We start from the raw sequence: 19,937 nt of genomic DNA, 5'->3' as shown, positions 1-19,937 counted from the left end.
ACTAAGATAGGGTCCAGCATTGTCCCCTGGAGTTGCTTCTGGCAGGACTTGCTTGTTTTCAGAAAAGCAAGTCTCTGCTTTTCTGGACAGATGGGGAGAATAACTTTGTCCTGTGAACGTAGGCAGCCGCTGGTTTTGCAGGAGAGAAGAGTTGCAACCCTCTTGCTGTGGCTTCCTTGTGGCTGTCAGTGGAAAATTTGGTTTGGAACTCAGGTTGCTGGTACTCCCAATAGCCAGTTGTAGTTCTTTAAAAAAAATTATTTATTTATTTTTACAAAGGTTACTGGCTAGAGTACACAGGTATCTCAAGGCCCTAATCATTGGACAAGGATAGTTAGCAAAGCCTTTAAGATTAGATTGTCTCACAGTAGCTGTGATCTTTCCACATAATTTCAGATGCCATGCTGAATTTCACATTTGCCTGTCTGGCAGCAAGCCAAGTTTACAGGGTGATAAGCAGAGCCCATGTGGGACAATAAATGCCGTTCTACTGAGTAGAAGAACCACCTTAAGGAGGATTTTGATCTTGAATGTCTTTTCTTTTTATTCTGAGAGTAGCAAACAACCTAAAGAGAATATGTGTCTCCTAATGTTGCCTAATGTGTTTATGAAACTTCTGAAAACACCATTTAGATTTGTATTGTTCTCATATAGATGTACTGTGGAGGTAAAAGCTTTTGTTAGTTGGTCTCCATTAAGACAAGTTGGGACACAGTAGGGATCTGTGCATATTTTACATATATCAACTGCATCTCTATAGGAGGTATTTCTCTAAGAGCTCTCTCAGGGATGTTTTACTGTGGTCACACTGTCAGGATATTTGAAAAGAGTCTTTCTTCTAATTTGGATTTCTGAAGTAGTGATGGGGCATGCCCAGGAAGATGGAACATCCCAAAAATATCCATGTGCTAGAAAGATCAAAACCTCAGGGGAGGGATAAAGGTGGCCAACAGGAGTTCACAGAATCTTAAAATGTCTCAGGTTAGAATGGCTCTCTAAGGATGGAGAATTCTGCATCAGTCCTGATGATTGTTTTGGTGCTCTACCAGCCTTGCTGTGATACACACTATAACCTCTGACTCTCTCAGCTGATTAGAATGAATTTGTGGCAAAAAATCCTCCATCTTGAAGGATGCTTGCACAGTTCTGCTGAAGCAAAGCATATTGCACAAGTGTACTTGTGAACAGTTTTTTGGGGTGGGTTGGCCCCAGGTGCCAGTCAAGCACTCCCACAGCTGCTCATTCTCCCCACCCCAGCAATGGGGAGAAAACAAGGAATTTCCTGTGAGCAGGAAAATTCATGGATCAAAATTAAGACCAGGAAGCCACCTACCAAGTATCATTGCAGGCAAAACAAACCTGATTTGGGGAACTTAATTGTGTTTGTTGTCCATGAGCATAAACATTTAATTACTGATTCTGGTATTGGAAAATGAATGAACGAAGAAGTTGAACAGTTAAAGCATCTGTCCTCCCTCCTTCTCAGGTTCAACCTTTCTCCAAGCATCTCTCCCCCACCCTTGTTACCGCTGCAGAGTACCCTCAGCCCCTTCAGTCAGGCATGGCTTGGGATCTGGATCTGGTCTCTCTCTGCCCTCCTTCCTGCTCACTCTTGTCCTGTGCTCCAGCATGAGTCCTACACTCATGTGCATCCACAGGCTGTGGTCCCTTCCAGGAGTGCCTGTTCTGCCATGGAGCATCTCTTGCTTGTTCCTTCTGTTGTTCTTTCCTCTCTCTCTCTCTCTCTGGTGTTTTCTGCCCATTCTTAGGTAGGTTTTCACAGACACAGCCACCAGCTTGGCTGAGGGGCTCAGCCATTCCCTATGGTTGGTTTGCTGGAGCTGTGTCCAGAACAGGCAGCCCTGGCCCCTCCTCACAGAGATCACTCCTGCTGCTGAAGCCTTGCCATGGGCACACAGTGTGGCCTTTGCTAGCATGGAAGCTTTTCCTCACTTTCCATTCATTAATTTATCCCTAATAAATGTGTTTCTGCTCAAGAATTGGGGCTATGAAGAAACTCAGGGGTGAGAGGTAATGCTCTCATTCAATGACCTTTCAGGGAAATCCCTCTCAGAGCTTTTAATCCTGCAGCTTATCAGCTTGGAAGCAAGGAGGGAAAAGGAAGAGCAAATCTCAGTGCCATGCTCTTATCCCACAGGCTCCTGTGCCCTTGTGTCATAAACCCTAAGAACAATTCCAATGAGTTAAAGAAGCTGATCTACTTTAACAGAATGTATCAGGTAAGGCACATTGCATTTGTTAGAAATGTAATATCATCCTTCTGTTGATCAAGGGACCACAGGTGGGCTAATTTGAAAGTGGGAGACAGTTTCCACTTATTTTCAAGATGTATTTGTAGTGGTGATTATAAAAAGTAGGATCAGGATCTTTAAAATTCTTTTTCACTAAACCAACAAAACAAATGAGAAGAATAATTGTTACAGAGCTATAGAAAGTAGAATATGTCAGAGAGGCAGCAGTTTTTTGATCAGTTACGTTATTGAAAATCAGGTTAAATCAAACAACATGTTAACTCAGGAACAAGTTTTCAGGCACAGTGTGTCAGCCAAACCAAAAACACTTTGGTGGTTCTGGAAGGACATCTTTTTGACAAAAAACCTAATCCCTGAGCAGGCTGCCAGTCCTTGTCAGTCAGGCAGCCATCCCCAGGCTTCCTCTCTGTAAAGAAGCCCAGGATGGGTGTCTCAAAAAGGTGTTTGCATTGGCTGCCTGGCACAAGCTGGAAAGGAGGGAGGGGCAGCCCCTGGGTGAGGTGTTCAGCTTGATGAGCTGAACACAGAAGAAGGAACAATGACAACTTTTCTTTTACTCTTTAGGAGGGAACCCGCCGGTTAGTGGAGAGTGGAAGGTATGACACGAAGGATGATTTCACAGTGGTTATGCAGCCATTTATGACTAATATTGAAATGCCAAAAACACAGGTAAAACTAACAAGAAAACCACACCTGGTGCAATGCCACTGACTTGTCAAAATTGTTTTAGCTGAAAATGTAGCTAGCAGTTTCCTGACATAGTAATTAATAATTATATTCAGTTACCATCTAAAATTGCATGAAATGTTTATGGAATATGAGATACTGGGCAACAGGAATACAGACCTCGATTTGGGCACTGCAAATGGACAGCCATTAAGTAGATATTTTAGGTCAAAATCTTCATCCAGAAGCACTTGCTCTACATTCCCTATACATCAAGTCCTTTACAGTACTTTGGTAAATGACCTTTGGTATGAAAACTCATATGTTTCAAAGGACTGTAATGTGTAAATCTCAGGGGAAATCCAGAAATTGATATCTCTGCCCAGGTATTCTGTACTCAGAGTCACAATGTATTCCTTATTACTTTGGGAATACTGTATTAAAGAGTTTTTAAAGGCTTCTTAGTTCTGAGTTACTAATGTTTCCTCTTCTGGTTTAATTCTGTTTGCCTCAGAGGCCTTTGCAGATACTTTGTTTAGAAGTCAGCTAAGTTATCTCACTGGAAGAGAGAAGACAGAATACACAGCTTGTTGCATATTTGCTGCCTCTGTAACAGCACCGATCTTGTTTTCTAGGAGGGGTGGCCAGATGAATCATATTTTGCCCCAGATTGTTTCCACTTCAGCCAAAAGGCTCATTCCCAGGCTGCACGTGCTTTGTGGAACAACATGGTAAGATTTTTAAAGGTTGTGTTGCTCTCTCCTTGTTGACTTCATCCTGTCCTTGGCAGCAAAAACACCCAGAGATCTACTAGGTAGCCATATATTTTCTGAATTGTGTTTACAAAGGGAAAGAGTGATCATATGAAGAAAGGTGACCTGAATTGTTAGCCCAGTCATATCAAACCAGTAAATCTCAGGGTATGTTAAAGCTGGGTGTGTTCAGGCTGTGTCTCCCAGGAAGATGACGCCTGCCAGGCACATTGACCAGCAGGCCACATTCCAGGTATGTGGGAATTAGCCTCTTCAGCACACAAGGAAACAGTGCATGGAGCAGCTGCCAGCATTGCTCTGCAGTTGTCTTGCTGTGCTGCAGACGTGGTTTTCAACAACTGCACAGCATCACCCATTGCTTTCTGGTACTCATCTGCTTTTCCTCTGTGCATCCCCTTTCCCCCCCAGCTGGAGCCTGTAGGGGAGAAGACAGATAGTCAGAAGATGGATGATGAGCTTGTCCTCAAATGTCCATCTGAGGTAAGTTATAAGGCTGTCTGTGTTTATGTGGAGGTGCTGGGAGTGGCTGGGGGTCTGTGGAAGCCTTTACCCAGTGCCTGGAGCTCTGGCTCTGTGAGGATGATCTGCTCCTCCCCACACAGTCTGTGCCACTGCTGCCAAGAGCAGCATGAGAGCTCACCCAGGAGAGGATGGAGGGCAAACAGGAGTCAACTTCCTCAGAGTCACACATCACAGCTGGCTAAAACACAAGGGAAGGGTGTTTGGCCCACCTAACCGAGATCATCAAGTATCCACACTGAATGGCAGAGCTTCAGTGGGGGGAAACAGAGCAGTGTTGGTACCAGTCAGGATAGCTCTGCAGGGTTAACTGGGAATACCTTGCAGCGAGGCCACAAGCTTCTTGTGAGACACACACAGTGGGATCCCGAGGGTATTCTCTAACTTTTGTTTTAAAAATATAACCCAGATTTACACTGTTGCTACACAAATTTTAAAAAGGCCTTTTAGTTACTCATTTATGTAATTATTTTTAATCCCTCTGTTTTATTTGTATCAAGCTGCTAATCATCTACAGACATCTGAGAGCCAAAGTTTGGGGAATGGAAATCTCCACGTGTTCCTCTGTTGCTTTGCATTGATTCAGTTTGCCTTGTTTTGTAGGCTGAGCCATTCCTGAGGACATACAAGAACAGTAATTACACATACCCTAACCAAACTGCAGTAAGTGTCAACATCACCATCCCACCATTGCTCTGCTGCATCTGTTCCTGTGTGGTAACCAAATGAGTTATGTTCTGAAGCACAGGGAAAATCAGTCTTTGGCCAGAGGGGCTTGGGAGGCTGAGTGCATGACATAGAGCAGAGAAGTACTCCCTGAGTTGGACAATATGCATCAGAAAACACCTGTAAGAACACGTGCCCAAACAGCACTGCTATCAGTACAGGGTGTTGCACTCTTCTGAGCAATACTGAACATGACTATTGAGTTGGGCAACCAAGACCTGTCTAGTTAATTACAGGCTGAAGAGGCTCCAGTTTATCCACCTGGCCTCTGCTGGGAAGATGCTCATTTCTACTGACTGTATTTGCCAACCAAATGCTCTTCAGCTTTCTTTTTCTCTTTAGAATTATGGAAGCCAGCTGCCATGTGAGGACAGGTCTCCATCCTCCCCTCCTGCAACTTCAGGTAGTCTTGCCTGTTTTATGTTAAGAGGTTGAATTACCTTCAGCTGTCCTTCAAGATGAATGTTAATTTTTGGCTGAAATGGTTGCTGGACTGTGAAAAACATTGCTCAGAAAGGATGTCATGTTTTTCAGCAGATGCTTAACAGATACAATGCCACACTGTCATGCAAGGTAGCATCCTGACTAAGTAGCTTCACTGAACTCACTGACAGTGGAGAGCTTCAAAATCACTTGTGATAAAATCCAGATTTGAGTGCTGACATAGCTTATAAGCTATTCCACCTAAATGTCATGGAAAGAAACTGGAAATAGAGCTTCATTCATGTTAGTCTGGAATTTAGCAGTATTTGGTTTTTCAAATAACTTCATGTTGTCTTTTCCTTAGTCTTTTGAAGTCTTTAATGTGCTGCTCCTGCTTTGTATAATTCTGCATTGTTTTACCTTTACTTTGGTGTTGGATATTGTTTGCCACTTACTGGTATTTGCTCCTTGCTCTCCTGTCTTTTTGGTAGCAACGTTAACCATTGAAATACTGAATAATATGCATATGTTGGTGCTACAATCCCAGGAGATGAGCTGGAAAGAACTTCTAATTTATTACTTGGGTATTGCAAAAACAATATGACAGAGCATCACAATGACAATGGCATATTTCACATACACAGTAGAGGGAGAAAATAGCTATTTCCTAACCAGGTTCAACTGAATCTCTTTCCTTTGCAGTGCACTCCCTAAAGCCAGCTGATGTGAAAATTGTAGCAGCCCTTGGGGATTCTTTGACGGTAAGAAGAGGGTGTTTTTACTGTTCTCCTGGTAAAACTACAAACATGTGCCCGCTCCAGAGGAGGAGAAATAGCTGTTGCACCCAGAAGCAAAGATCTGTTCATTCATAGATTATAATAGATCTAGCAGCCAGATTAAGAAAGGTGGTGTCAGTCTTCCAACGCTCCATTCCCCCCCCCACACGTATTCACATGCTTTTGAACTCAGGCAAAAACACAGGCAAATCCTTTAAAGAGGTGCCTAGGTATTCTGCTGGATTGGAGGCAGAAGAGATCAGATGCTGTTGAAATGAATGGGACATAGCACAAGGCTTAGGTTACTGTGCTTTTCAAAGTTTTTTTCTGCATAGGAATGAACTGATGAGCCTGTTTTTCAGCCTCAGTTCTTTCAGGAACAGAATGCAGCTAAGTGGTTATGGGTAATAGCATTTTAATAATTTTAGCATTAATGAGTTATCGAAGTATGGGGTCAGAGCCCTCTGACTCAATGCACTTCAAAAGATATTCAGTCATTTTATTGTACCTGTTTTAACTCTTAATTGGTTTCTTGATCATGATACAATTCTTGCTGCTGCTGATTATCTTTGGTAGTCAAGAAAGAATGTTTCAAAATCCAGACATCCTATATTCCAGTTATGCCTTTCTGCCTTATGTTTTCATACTGGTCAAAGATTGAAATTATACAGCCAGTCAAAGGAAACACACTGGACAGAAAGATGTAATGGGAACATAGGTTTCTCTGAATCTGAGCCTTAACAACAAACACATTGTGTGTACAAACCGTGAGCCCTTTACAACTCTCTGGCAGACATGGTGCTGCAACTCCTACACACAGGAGGCTACTGAAATAAATAGAAGCATTTTGATGTAAACCTGCAGTATTAATAAAAGAAATACATTCTGTATATGGTCATGGTTGCTGTATTGTAATATCTAGGGCCCTGCAGTGTTTCTGCTTCTAAGTATAGTCTGTAGGAACTAGGAATAGAATCTGCTTTCATAAAACATGCAGTGGTGTATTGCTGTCTTAGAGCTGCACTTGGCTTGTACATAGTTATTCTGAGCACCAATCTCCTGTTTTTTCAAGGAAGTTTATACGTAGAAGAAAATGTAGTGTTGTTGTTTAATCTAAGGTGGCAGCAAATAGGCTGCTTAGTACTGTACTCAAGTACTAACATGCACCTAGACTTAGAATGAAATTATACAATCACTGTTACTGCTATCAGGAACTCTGATGATGAATTCTATTTTATGAGGGTTGTAGTTACTAGCTTGCCTCTTTCTTCAGGGTAAGTGTAGAGAGTGCCTCCTCCTCCTTGCTCCAGTTCTGCTATAAATCTTTCAATTTAGCACAATGGTTTTCAAACTGGTATGTGTGAGTTATGGTGCTCCTTTCTGATACATGCTTATTTTCTCTGCTGAGTTCATGTAGTGTTTCATACTATTAGCCATTTTGTGTGTTTGATTGAGATGTTTTCATCACTGTTGACTAATGCAACCATAAAAGCTATTTAGCTCATCTAGACCAATGTCTTTGTTCCACAGCTCCATCATACATTTTGTGTCATATATACAATATGATTCTTTTAAATAATTTTGAAAGGTATTGTTGTATCCTTCAGGATAAAGGTTTGGGAAAAGTCAGGTGCATTTTAAAGCTTTGGAAGACATCCACTCAATTAAAAAGTAAATAAAACAACTATGTAATTGTATTTAAATTAGTAAATTGTATTTGTTTATGTATATGTATTACTAGTTACTATTGCATTAGTAATTGTGCTTTAATTTCATTTGGTTAATGAAAAACAATGTCCAGGCTGGTTCAGGAATTGCCTCAGATACCCTCCAGGATGTGGTCACTCAATACCGGGGACTGTCTTGGAGGTAAGTCTTCAGCTAAGGTGATGAAGAGATGTGTTTTAGGTCCTTCAGCTGTCAGAAAGCTGAAAAAAAGGTTACTTCTCAGGCTAGTGCTTCTTGAAGGTGTATCAAGATTTTGTCATAAGGGTAGCCTTTTTTAAAGCGTTTTCAGCAGTGGATTTTAAGCAAGCTTTTTGATCTCTCTCATGCTTTCATTTTTGGCTGCCTGCAGCAATTTGTATTTATATGTCGGGATGTCAGGTTGGAAATCTACAAAACAAGTCAGAACTGGTTGGTTTTAGGACTTCTTCTCAAAGTTTTCTATTTCTGAACTTTTTGTAGTGTCATGGAAAATAGTTTGTTTGGCCAGAGAACTTTTGCCGCATATAGCAACACACAGTCCTAAAAGACTAAATTGTTTTGCTGTTGTGGTGTAGCTCTATTGATATTGACTGAAGCAGTTCTATGCTGTACTAATACCTCTGTGTAAGCTGGAGTGTGGCCTCAGTATGTCCTGTCAACACAAAAGCTGGAGAAATATATCCCTATGCAGAAAGCTAGAGGAGTGAGGAGCTACTGCTGAAGTTCTCTTGTCACTCAAGGGCTGTCTGTGTTTGGTGTTGCCTTAGAGGGGCTTCATGAGGCTGGAATGGGCCTCAAAGCTGACCTTCTAATCTGCAGTACTTAAGTATGAATTAAGTATTTAAGTATGAACCTATGTCAGACATTTTTCTGCCACTTGATAAAAGATTGACTGTACCCCTGTGCATCTGCAAGAGCAGTAAATCTTTCTGACAAGCATCTTCACCTGTTCTCCCCAATAGCACTTCCACTTCTGTTGTCTCCATGGATTTTGATAGAATGATAGTTACCAAATTAATAACCCTTTGCTTTTCCCCATGATATGTAGCAGGTTTTCACTTTTTTTCTTGCTCGTGTCCAGATAAGAGGTGAGTTACTGGGATTTTTCTTTCTCATTTTAGTATTGGAGGAGATGAGTCGTTGGAGAATGTGACTACTCTACCTAGTAAGTAAATGCTTTGCTAGATATAAATGGCAAGATTGAGGAGATGCAGTGGACTAATTTCTGATAGATTTATAGAGAGCTTTTAAGTATCTCAAAGCTGCTTAATGTAACTAACAAGAACTACCTTTAAAAGAAAAAGTTGCCTTCATCAGTGAAGCTGAGAACAGATAGAAATTCCCTTACTTTCTTTTCCCTCTCCCTTTTCAACTCTTTGGTGAGTATTATTTGAATTTCTAAATAACCTTGCTATGTCCGTGGTCATGATGTACTTAACATTTGCTTTTAATAAATATTCCGTCACAATTTTTCCAAAAGAAATATTTGCATAGAGTAGGCCTCTTTGGTAAATAAAGCTGCCTACTCATACATGTAACCTGAAGGGAATAATTTTAAATTTCTCTTTAATGAAACTTGCAACTTTACATAGCTCAGTCTATTGCTAATGTAGAGCCACTTGACTTTCAGTTCGGATCAGCTGTAGTAATAAAATTCCATTCAAAGAGGGCCAATAAACTGTTCTTTTGTGTGTTGATCATTATTTTAAGCAGAATGTAACAGGAATATAATTAGAATAAACAATTGATTCATTGAGTCCTATTACATTTGATAAAGCCCTCACTAAAATGTGGTTAAACTTGTTCTTTGAGATTAAAGTAGATTTTATAGTTTACAATGTGGCCATGTTCACTCTCAGCTGCAAGTTACTCTGCCAACTTCCTTTTGGAAACTACTATGGAGAACATGGTGTAACTTCATCAGAACCATGCATCTGAGGCTTTGTTCTTCACATTTGTCAGTAGTATGAGATTTTGCACAGCAGTGAAGCAGACCCAGATGCTTTAGCTGAAAACCAGCTCCGGCTGGGCTGAAGGACCCTTCACATTCGCTTCACAAAGTCAACATCATATGACTGATAATTTTGTTTTAGGCTTTAACCACTACAACATGAGAGAAAACTGCACACTGTACTCCCTAATTCTGCTTATCTTATCTGCTGGTGCCAATGCAGGGCACTGCAAGTATGCTGCTGTCTGAGTCACTGCAGCTGGTGACCCCTCTCCCAACTGCTTGGTGAATCCATCAAGGTTGACTGGCAGCAGTAGCAGCTGTGCTGTCAGAGAGCAAAACAGTGGCAGTGCTGGTGTGTTCTTCTAGTCCCTGCAGGCAGGGAGCAGCTGGAGTCTTTTTGCCTTCATTGCCACCTCTGTTTTTCAGACATCTTTCAAGAGTTCAATGTTATGATCACGGGCTACTCAACCGGTATTGGGAATGAGAATGATTCCAATGCATTCCTTAACCAGGCAGTTCCTGGAGCACTGGCTGAGTATGTAGCTTTTTGTTTTACTTTTGTAGGTGATGGATGCTTCATCTAATTGCCTTTCAACTGTCTCATGTGCTGTCACAACTTGCTCAGAAGAGCAAGCAGAACCAGTTGAGTTAGAATGGAAATTGGCTCAAAACATGTTAAACGTATGGGTTTATTTCATAGCTGAACTTTCAAATGAAACTAACAGTCCTCCTTATGAAATCCACAAACAAGAAACTGGCAGAAACAGTTGGGAGATTTCTACTCTTCCTGTTCAACATCTATTCATTTATCTATTTATCAGTCGGTAAATCTCTGAGAATGTGAATGTTTTTAGAAATTAAACATGTAATGAATTGATAAGAGAAACTAGGAGTAAAACAGGATGAAGTCTTACATAATTCTTCCCTCAGGTTTCTGGATAAGCAAGCAGGAAAGGACAGGAGAGAGATGGGGAAAAAACAGTCTAGAATCTTAAGAAAAGGGAATTACTAATGGTCATCCATGGGTTTTGGTGCATTGCAGACCTGATGCAGTTGGAGCCAGTTCTGCCAACATAATAGGGATTGTAATGTCTTGCAGTCACCTGAATTTGGCTCTTTGCTTTTAGTCACACCTGGGAAGCTGCATGAGTTGAGCTTTGCTATATTGCGTATCCTAGAAATCAATGGATACTTATTCAAAGTCAGTGCTGTTTAATTAACAGAACAGATGGCTGCTTGAATTCAGTCATAGTTTGAACACAGAGTCTGGCAGACCATGCCTGGATTTGACATTGTGAGTTGCTATCACCCAGACCTTAATTTGTTTGTTCAAAGAAAAATTCATCTTGCTTCCCAAAGGAGTCTTGGAGGTGAAGTTCAGAAGCCAAGAGAGGTGTTTGTGTTTGCTGTATCTAAGCAAAGATTATTAGGATTTTTCAGGGTTTTTTTTATTACTCTCCTGTAGGCCCTGTGTAACTTCTGATTCATTCTGGTAATCTCAGTAAATACTTAGATTTCCTGGCAGAAATAGGTTGCTAGGTCCCCTGCCATATCCTACAGCCCCCACAGAACTGAAAGAAGGCATTTTTTTTAATCTGGTGATGACTGAATGTAATTGTGTACGTCAGTGAAACATGCTTCAGCCATCAGTGAGAATTTATTAACATACTGCATGCAACGTATATCCAGATTACCTCCAGTTTTTGCTTGTTGCATGAAAGAGTGAGAGGTGCCTGTCTCGTATTCTTTATCAGCCAAATCCCAAAAAGGTTTAGTGGGAGGACTTGAAGCAGGATACACAAAAGTCACCATTATGACTTAGGGAGCTTGTATCAGCAACTGAGGCATTGCTATTAAACAGCTATTTGTTAGCTGTCTGAAATGAGTTGATGGATGCTAGTCTAATGAAAATGGCCTATTTCATCGATACCAATTAGTTTTCTTTCTTCCCCTGCAAGTGACTGGACTGGATAAACATGATGAAATTGAGCTGTCTTTGTTTGGTAACCATGTTTTGTAAATGTTCAGCAAGGAGACACAGACAACAATCATGCCAGATTTCTGCTTTTCTTTCTCTGTCTCATAACTCTCTGCAGAAGGTTCTGCAAAAGTAAAGTCCTGTAAAATACTATTCTTGAGCCCTCAAACACTTCTTTTGGGGTTCTATAATGTTTTGGTTCTTGATATACCTGAGAAGATTAATTCATCCTAGTCAAGTACTGAAATGTATTGCAACATAAGGAAACGTTTCTCCTGCTTTAGATATTTGACCCTGGAATGTTGATACAATTCAGCATTTATTCTTCATCAGCCAAAACCATCAATTTTTCAGTGATTCACAGGGCAAAAAAAAGTCCACCAGCTAATGCTGGTACTTAAGAATTGTTACCTGGTCTGTCTTGCTTTATCTGGAAAGTGCTTTCTAGGGGTGCTGGGAGATTTCTGAGATCAGATAATTTTGCAGCCTTACCAGCTTATAGAAACCAGGTGTAAGGGTTTCTTAAAATTAAATTCATGGCTACTTTGAAGAGCTCTTTATTGAACTAGATGAAAATGTAGTAATGCAGGTCTCATACAGCAAAATGTTCCTAAGCCTATCTGCATTCAGTGCTTAAGTACATGATAGAGTTAAGGATAGAGCTGAATAATGTTGCTGAAGCAGAGCCTGGTTGAGGTCTCTAATTTCATGTGGAAAAAAAAAAAGGAGGTTAAGAATTTAAGAGTGAGAGGAGAAAACAGGTGACAGGAATTGTGAATATCTGTATTTCCCATTAGCAAACTCTTTCTGTTGGTCAAGATCTAAATTTGGTTGAAACTGCAGTTCAAGGATGGATCATTGCTGGTACTACTTCATTCAAGATGTTACTGGATCTTGCTGACTGCATTGGCTCAGGATGCATCATCACCTCACTGACTGTAGGAGAAATCAAATATGCTGTGGACTGTCAGATCAATAAGTGGTGTTTTCCTCTGTGTCAGTATTGTAGATGATGTCTAGCTAAGGGGTTTCCACAGTAAGTGCAGAAAAAAACTGTGACCACTTGTGGCTTATGATAGCTTTGGGATATAAATAAGTAGGTTATGACATTGGACAAGGATAATGGTGATAAGAACTACTACGTGCACACAGTGTCTGTGTCACAAGCAGATGTATGACAGGGCTCATTCCTCAGCAGATGCTCCCATGCCAGTGTTAGATCAGTATTCAGCTGGACAAGGGTGGTGAAAGACCTCTCTTTTTCCTACAGTAAACAAAGCCTTGCAAAAGGGAGCTAAACTCTGGTTGCCATACAAAACAAGTGTCATGCTTATTAATGTCAGCTGATATGCTCCCAGAAATGACAGACAGCCAGTGTCTCTAACAAGAGCCTGGAGGGAGATGTAGCTCATTCTCAACCACAGACCTGCCTGGAAGGTCAATGCTTTCTGACCCCATTCTCTTCTCTTCCCTATGCATATTTGAAGACCAGTCTATCAGGGCAGTCAAACAAAGCTGTAGCACTCACCCTAGGTAACACAAAACTTATTGTACTTTAGATATCCGTCTGTCTATCTATCCTAGCCTATCTATCTATGTATCCTATCTATCCTATCTGTATATATATATGTACAGAAAAAAGAGAAAGAGAGTACTCACCTGGCTGTTGGAAAGCAGCAAGGCTGTCATCTTAATTTGTCTGAGTAACCTTGAAGGTTTCTTGGATTTTTAATTACTCTGGAAAAGTTATGTACACATAGTGTACAGTTATGTGCTGTAGGTGGAAGGTCCAAAAATGAGGAGGGTGTGCAGAGTGAGCTCTGAAACCTATGTTTTTCAGGGGCATGTTGCACAAGAGGTCAGCTAAGTATTGGGATTGGGGATTCCTGTATTTTAGTCTACAAGGAATAGGTTGATAGCAGCCTAGCTTTACAGAGGCCTTCTGCTTACAACTGTTGCCATATTTGGCTTTTCAGCTGTTTTAGGTGCTAAGCACTGTAATGGGAGCTGAACTTATGGTTCCAGATAAATTACTGAACTTGAGTAAAATCTGTATTCATCAATAATATAATATAATCAAGTTTGATTTGATGTTGATTTTATTACCAGGATGTGAACCTGTAATTTGATCACGGCAACATGAGTATTGTACTGTGTCCTCACTCAACCTTTCTGATATCTGTCAACTTGATTTAAGATGTCTGAAGCATGGTAATGTTGATCTCTCAATACAGGTGTTACTTTCACTCACTAGTTCTCCTTCTTTCCAGGCACTTGCCAGCCCAAGCAAGAAGTCTTGTGAGTCTTATGAAAACTGATCAGGTGAGTTGTCTGGGACCCCTTCAAACTTACAGCATGAAGAGATGTTGCTTCACACAGCAGATGCACCTGCAATGACACCATGTGCATCTCACAAAGGTAAAGAAATTCAGACTCGTTATTTTCTTCTTTATTGCACAGAGAATTGACTTCAGTGCTGACTGGAAGCTCATAACAGTGCACATTGGAGCCAACGATCTGTGCATCTATTGCAAAGACCCTGTGAGTAGTGACACTGGTTATCTCCAGCTGTGCTGTCAGTGCAGAAACACCTCAAGGGAAATCATAAAGCCTTCACAGAGATAACATGAGTTATATATGGGCTGCTGAATGTTTTGACAGGGGTTGTTGCTGGAAATACCCTGATATAAAAAGGTACCAGCAGCAGAGTAGGATGGTTTTGTTTTCTCTGGCTTACTCCAGGATAAGAACCACTACTTTGACTACTGTTTTTTGACTGTAAGCAAAAAAGGGAAGGGAAGAAATGCCTCACTCCTCTGATGTGGTAACTGCTCTGCTCTAGCTTGGCCTCTTTAGACGTCCAAGAATGGCAGTGGTAGTTCAAAGGGGTGCCACCCTACAATTGTCATCACACCATAACTCACAGTGTGGGGAGGTGCTAGGACTGCTGAGGTGTACGTATGAGGGGAGTTGCTGCAGTCTTATTTGAATGTTATGCTTCTCTGGATTGTGGAGAAGCCTTTAGGGCTGCCATAAGGAGGCCATGGGAGCTGAGTGGGCAGGCGACAGGGAGAGGCCACCTTTCACTGCCAGCTCTCACACTCTTGCCTTTAATATGCTCACTTCTTATGAGCATTTTCAATTCTCCTGCAACCCCTTGTGCTTGAGAAATGTGCTTCTTCTGCAGGAGCCTTGCTAGGCATCTTTGCTGCTGCTGCCAAGTTTTATAGCTTTATTTATAGCTTTGACCTTGACTAGCAATGATTTCACATAATTTTATGAGAGCTTATCAGCTGGCTGTGAGCATGCTTGTGGCTGCTTGGTTTATGCTGTTCAGCATGCATTCAGATTGGGTTCCTTCCTGCATTTTTACATGAAGGGCCCGGTGGATTTGGGTTAAATATGCTGCTACTCAACAAGGTTTATTTTAAATCCAAAATTTCACCGAGCCTCCCTACATTTTGGATTAATTGCTATGTTAAAATCCCCAGTCTCTAGAAAGAAGCAAGAACATTCTACTGACCACAGTGTTGTAGGGCAGAAAAGGAAGTGAATTAATGTGATTCTCCAGCCTCCCAACCTAAATTCCTTGTGTCTCCATTTGACAATCTCTTCTGTTTCTATCAGGATCACTACTCAGCTGGGAATTACATCAAAAGGATTCAAGAAACTCTTGATATTCTGCACAAGGAGGCAAGTACTGTGAAATTATCCCAGCATTCTAGCTCACACTGAGACATGACTGACTGATGCTAGCTCTTCTGTTTGATTTTGTGGTTTGGTGATTTTTTTTTTTTTTTTGCATTCTGGTACAAAACATATGCTGTTGACTTGTACAAAAAACATTTTCTTTTGTCTTGTCTATCTGCAGTAGTGAGATGCAGTCTGAAATGACAGATAGTAACATTGAGCTATGGTATGGAGAAAAAAAATCAAAAGCTGATTTGGGGGAGTTTGTTGCTTTTTCAATCTTTTTAATTTTTTTTATCCTTCCAGTGGTGGAGAAAGGGAAGTGGTGTCAAATGGCTGGACTTTGGGGTAAAATAAATGCACTGTGGGCTGTGTAACCAGCCATTTTCTTCTAAACCAAACCTTATCTTTCAGGTTCCAAAAGCTTTAGTGAATCTGGTTGATGTGGCAGACATCACCATTCTGAGACAGTTATTTGTGGACCCTTCAGTTCAGTGCCCCACTTACTTGGCAGAGTAAGGCTTGTTTGACTTCTTTTTGTCCTGTTTGTGTTCTTATTTTGTGCTTCTCTCATAATTTGAACTGATGTTTAAAGGTAGCAGCACAGTCCTGTGGACTTCTTCCCATGCAGTGCTGACATCACCCTGCCTGATGGCATTTCCTTCTCTTGGCTTAAACATGTTTTCCATCTCTAGAACTGCACATAATGTACACCTCAGAGGCTAGGGTTAAAGTTACTGGAACAGGGTTCTTCAAGATGGGGTTGAAGTGCACAAACATTTAGATTTGCAAGCCTTTTATTGTGATGTTTTTGAGGAGTAGACAGGTTTCCCCTGTTTCAGAGGCTTTAGTGCAATGGGTAATTTGCATTCTTTGCTGACCTTCCAGACAGAGACAAATTCTCTATCTTGGGAATGCAAAAGGAATTGTTGATTGGAAAGGTGTCAGCTCAGAATTAAAACAGGCAGTTTTCAAAATATTGTTTTGAAACAATTTTGAAACAGGCACATTTCAAAATATTGTTTTCTAGTTCCCCAGGGGCTCTGGTTTGCACCTGTCAGTCTGCAGGGCCTTTGGATGCCAGGGTGAAATTAATGAAACAAACTACACAATGTGCACTACTTTGATATATCTGTGTGTGAAACCAAAATTACTTAAAGAAGTATCGTTCATGTGGCACAGAAAATAAGATTAAGGTTTGAAATTACAATAGCAAGGACAATAAGATGTTTTCACAAAAACCTAATTGTACAGATTCCCTTATTATATCCAGGTCATGAAGGTATTGCATGACAAAGGGTGGTCTCTGTATTATCAGATGTTTGACTCTCTCTGTTCCTGCTTTCTCCTTTGACGTCCCCCACAGTTATCTGTGTAGCTGTGTTCTCACAGGAGAAGAAAACTCAGAAAATTTCACAATGGTGAGAGATGCCATCAAAGCTTACCAGGTATGACTATTAAAAGTGGTGCAGTTACTTTATTTCCAGTAGAGGTGAGCTCTTGATTACCTAGCAACATATCATATCTGTTTTTTACTCAAACTATGAACTCAGCAAGAGCTCATTTGATGCTATCCAAACCTATCACGTGACCAAAACTAGCAGCAGAGGTCTTCAGAAAAATGATGTTTCCTAGTAGAGGTTAATTGGTGGGAGTTTAGTCACCAAAAACCTGTCCCCGACAAACAGTTTCAGCATTGTGTTCCAACCTTCTCAGCCCCTTTGCAGCATCTCAGCATTCTTTTGCCAATGGCTGTGGCTATTTAAGTTCACAAGTAAAACTTCCTTTTGATTCCAGTACTCTCAGAAAATGCAAATAAAGAAAATAGTTATGATGCAGAGATGTTGAAGTATTGCTGGTGGTTTTTGATGCAGAGATGTAGTTGAAGTATTGCTGGTGGTTTTTTGTTTCTTGCAGCTTGGCATTCAGAGACTGATAGAGTCTGGCAGATATGACACTCATGAAAATTTCACAGTCGTCATCCAGCCTTTCCTTCAAAATCTGAAGGTTCCTCTTGATCAGGTATGATCTAAAGGTTATTTCTGCTTTTAAAGGACTAAGGATGGGTATCTTCCCTATAGAGACTATATTCAAAATAGTTTTGTTTTGTTCTGTGCTTTTCTTATGAGAAATTGCTGGGTTTTGGTATAGTACAATGGATTTCTTCATGTAGTAAGCAGTTCTTAGTTTTATGTATTGCTCTGTCAATATCAATTGCCATTTTGGAAAATGAGTCAAAACTTGATTTAAGAGGTGTGTTTGTGTATGTTCTTTGAAGTACAAAAATAACAAAAATATTTTTCTTCCTGAAAATACAACATGATTAATAAAAGACCAAGTTATTTAGTTGCACTTCTTAAAGCAACATAGCTGCATTGCTTGGTGGGGACTATGGCATCAGCTCCGCTTTGTGCCACATAACCAAGTTTTCTGTGTCTGACAGAAAGGGAACTTTACCTATGATCTCATAGAAGTTTTATGTAGTTCATATGTTGGTGTATATCTCAGTTCCTTGAATGGCAAGTTCCAGTAACTGTAAATCTAGGAAAAGACTCAAACTTTCACTAGAGGTGAAACTATTTTCATATGTACCTAGAGCTGAGAGGAGTTGGAGCAAAATACTGAGCAGCGATTACTCTGGCATAATTGAACTGGATCATTCTGAAAATGTTTGCAATAGCTGGTGAAAATTTGAAGAGTTAAGGTGCTGCTGTGGAAAAATTTGCTTCACAGGCCTCCTTTGTTTTGTTTGGGTGAAGTCTTTTGTTTGTGTGTGAAGCTGGTGCCCATGAGAAGTCATGGCGATTTTGGTACTGAGGGTGGGGAACACAGAAATAAAAACAGAAGAAGCAAAATATTTCTGAACTTTTTTTGTAGTCTCACAAGGATTACTTCAGATTTTAAGAAGTTCAGGATGCTCTTTCAATTTCTTATCTCACACAACATTCAGATATTCCTGAACTGAAAAGTCTGTCTCTAAATATGGCAAAAGATATGATGCAAATTTTGGTAGTTGTCCTCTAAAAAGCAAGTCCAAACACACTGAAAAAAACCTGTTCAACTTTTGAGGAAGAAGTGCTCTGACCAAAAATACTTGTTTCAGTCATGTGTGACCCTAATCTCAGTTTTCATGTGACAGACAAATTTCCAAACTCCATTTCCTCCAGATCCTCCAGTACCTGTATTAACCCTTTACTAAAGTACGGTTTTGTTTAGAAAGGAGATTACTCTGGTGTGCTTGGCCAGACTGGCTGCTTTCCACCAAACAGTTACTTGCTTCTTGATCCTTTCAAAACTCACAGCTATGCAGGAGGTGCTGTAGAGCATAATGCTTCTTGCGGTTCCAGTTCTAATGACAACTGGAACCAGGGAGAGGAACTCATTGCAGGACTTGAAGAGGAACTGTACCCGTAATTGAAAATTGTGGTTTTACTGCTTCTGGATGGATCTGCCCATGGAGGCACATAATCATCTCTAGCTAAGTGTTCTGGTAGTTCATAGGTCTGCTGAAGTACAGTTTGTGTTGCCAGATAATGGCAGCCTTTCTGCAATGGAGCAGGGAGAACAAGTAGCATGGATCTCTCTTTACTAGTTCTGATTTGGCCTCAGCAACTCCAAATTGGAAGTATGGGGATTTTTCTACACTCATATGTCCTTTATGCTTTTATTTGTAGAAAGAAAAACCAGATGTCTCCTACTTTTCTCCTGACTGCTTCCATCCGAGCCAGAAAGGCCATTCTCAGCTTGCCAGGGCTCTGTGGAATGCTGTGGTAAGCTGACAGGCTCTGCATACAGTGAGATCTTCACCTAGACCTGACTGCCATTAAAATATCTCTGTAATAAGCATTGCAATTAAGTCCTGAATAACTCTGGACCTTGTGTTTGTCTCTCCTTAACTAGTTAAATACCCTCTGGCTTTGGCACTGCTCTCTGCCTAGAACCTCCTGGTTCTTAAAGTGTGTGGTGAGGAGAGGGGTGCTCCAAGTGCATGATCACAGTCATTTTGTGACTTCAAGTCCTCTTCATCTGTTTTTATGCAAGGCAGAATGGCATTTAATAAGGATGATGTTTCTATGGGCTGCTATGGGAAACCACCAAATAAAGAATTGTAACTGCATATGTCAATTTAAAACGGATTACTTAGACATTTGTTTTAAATCCCTGTGTTGTTAATGTCTCATTAGGAATTAAAGTGGCTTTAATTCAGTTCAGTTTCACTACTTTTGGAAATGAGTTAAGCTCAATAAAGATGAGTCACTAAAGATTGCTTAAGCAAACTCATTTTACTTAGCATTGCAGTGCAGGAGTACCCAGCAGTCAGTGGCAGTATCTTGGATCCTGAATAGTAACTTCCATATACTTTGGATTAATATTTTAACAGCTGACATGATTGCTTGCAATCATCAAGCAGCACCTCTAATTAGATTTGGTATTATCTTCTACACATAAACA

At 40.6% G+C, this 19,937-nt stretch overlaps 1 protein-coding gene across 1 annotated transcript in view; it reads left to right on the top strand.

The window, feature by feature from the left end:
• The window catches only part of PLB1 (phospholipase B1), a 66,911-nt gene that overhangs the window by 23,276 nt on the left and 23,698 nt on the right, over positions 1–19,937 (top strand). The window contains exons 19-35 of the mRNA XM_071427988.1: positions 2,159–2,240; positions 2,838–2,942; positions 3,575–3,670; positions 4,121–4,192; positions 4,835–4,894; positions 5,300–5,360; positions 6,083–6,141; positions 7,958–8,025; positions 8,985–9,028; positions 10,244–10,352; positions 14,066–14,117; positions 14,256–14,336; positions 15,423–15,488; positions 15,900–16,000; positions 16,852–16,933; positions 17,403–17,507; positions 19,160–19,255. Of these exons, the coding sequence (XP_071284089.1) occupies positions 2,159–2,240; positions 2,838–2,942; positions 3,575–3,670; positions 4,121–4,192; positions 4,835–4,894; positions 5,300–5,360; positions 6,083–6,141; positions 7,958–8,025; positions 8,985–9,028; positions 10,244–10,352; positions 14,066–14,117; positions 14,256–14,336; positions 15,423–15,488; positions 15,900–16,000; positions 16,852–16,933; positions 17,403–17,507; positions 19,160–19,255 (1,339 nt within the window). The remainder of the gene's footprint in view (positions 1–2,158; positions 2,241–2,837; positions 2,943–3,574; positions 3,671–4,120; positions 4,193–4,834; positions 4,895–5,299; positions 5,361–6,082; positions 6,142–7,957; positions 8,026–8,984; positions 9,029–10,243; positions 10,353–14,065; positions 14,118–14,255; positions 14,337–15,422; positions 15,489–15,899; positions 16,001–16,851; positions 16,934–17,402; positions 17,508–19,159; positions 19,256–19,937) is intronic.

Source organism: Agelaius tricolor, unplaced genomic scaffold, assembly GCF_023055355.1.
Source record: "Agelaius tricolor isolate 1412-34295 unplaced genomic scaffold, bAgeTri1.0.p SCAF_1, whole genome shotgun sequence".
In the NCBI taxonomy this organism is placed as follows: Eukaryota; Metazoa; Chordata; class Aves; order Passeriformes; family Icteridae; genus Agelaius; species Agelaius tricolor.
This window is presented reverse-complemented; position numbering and strand designations above follow the sequence as displayed.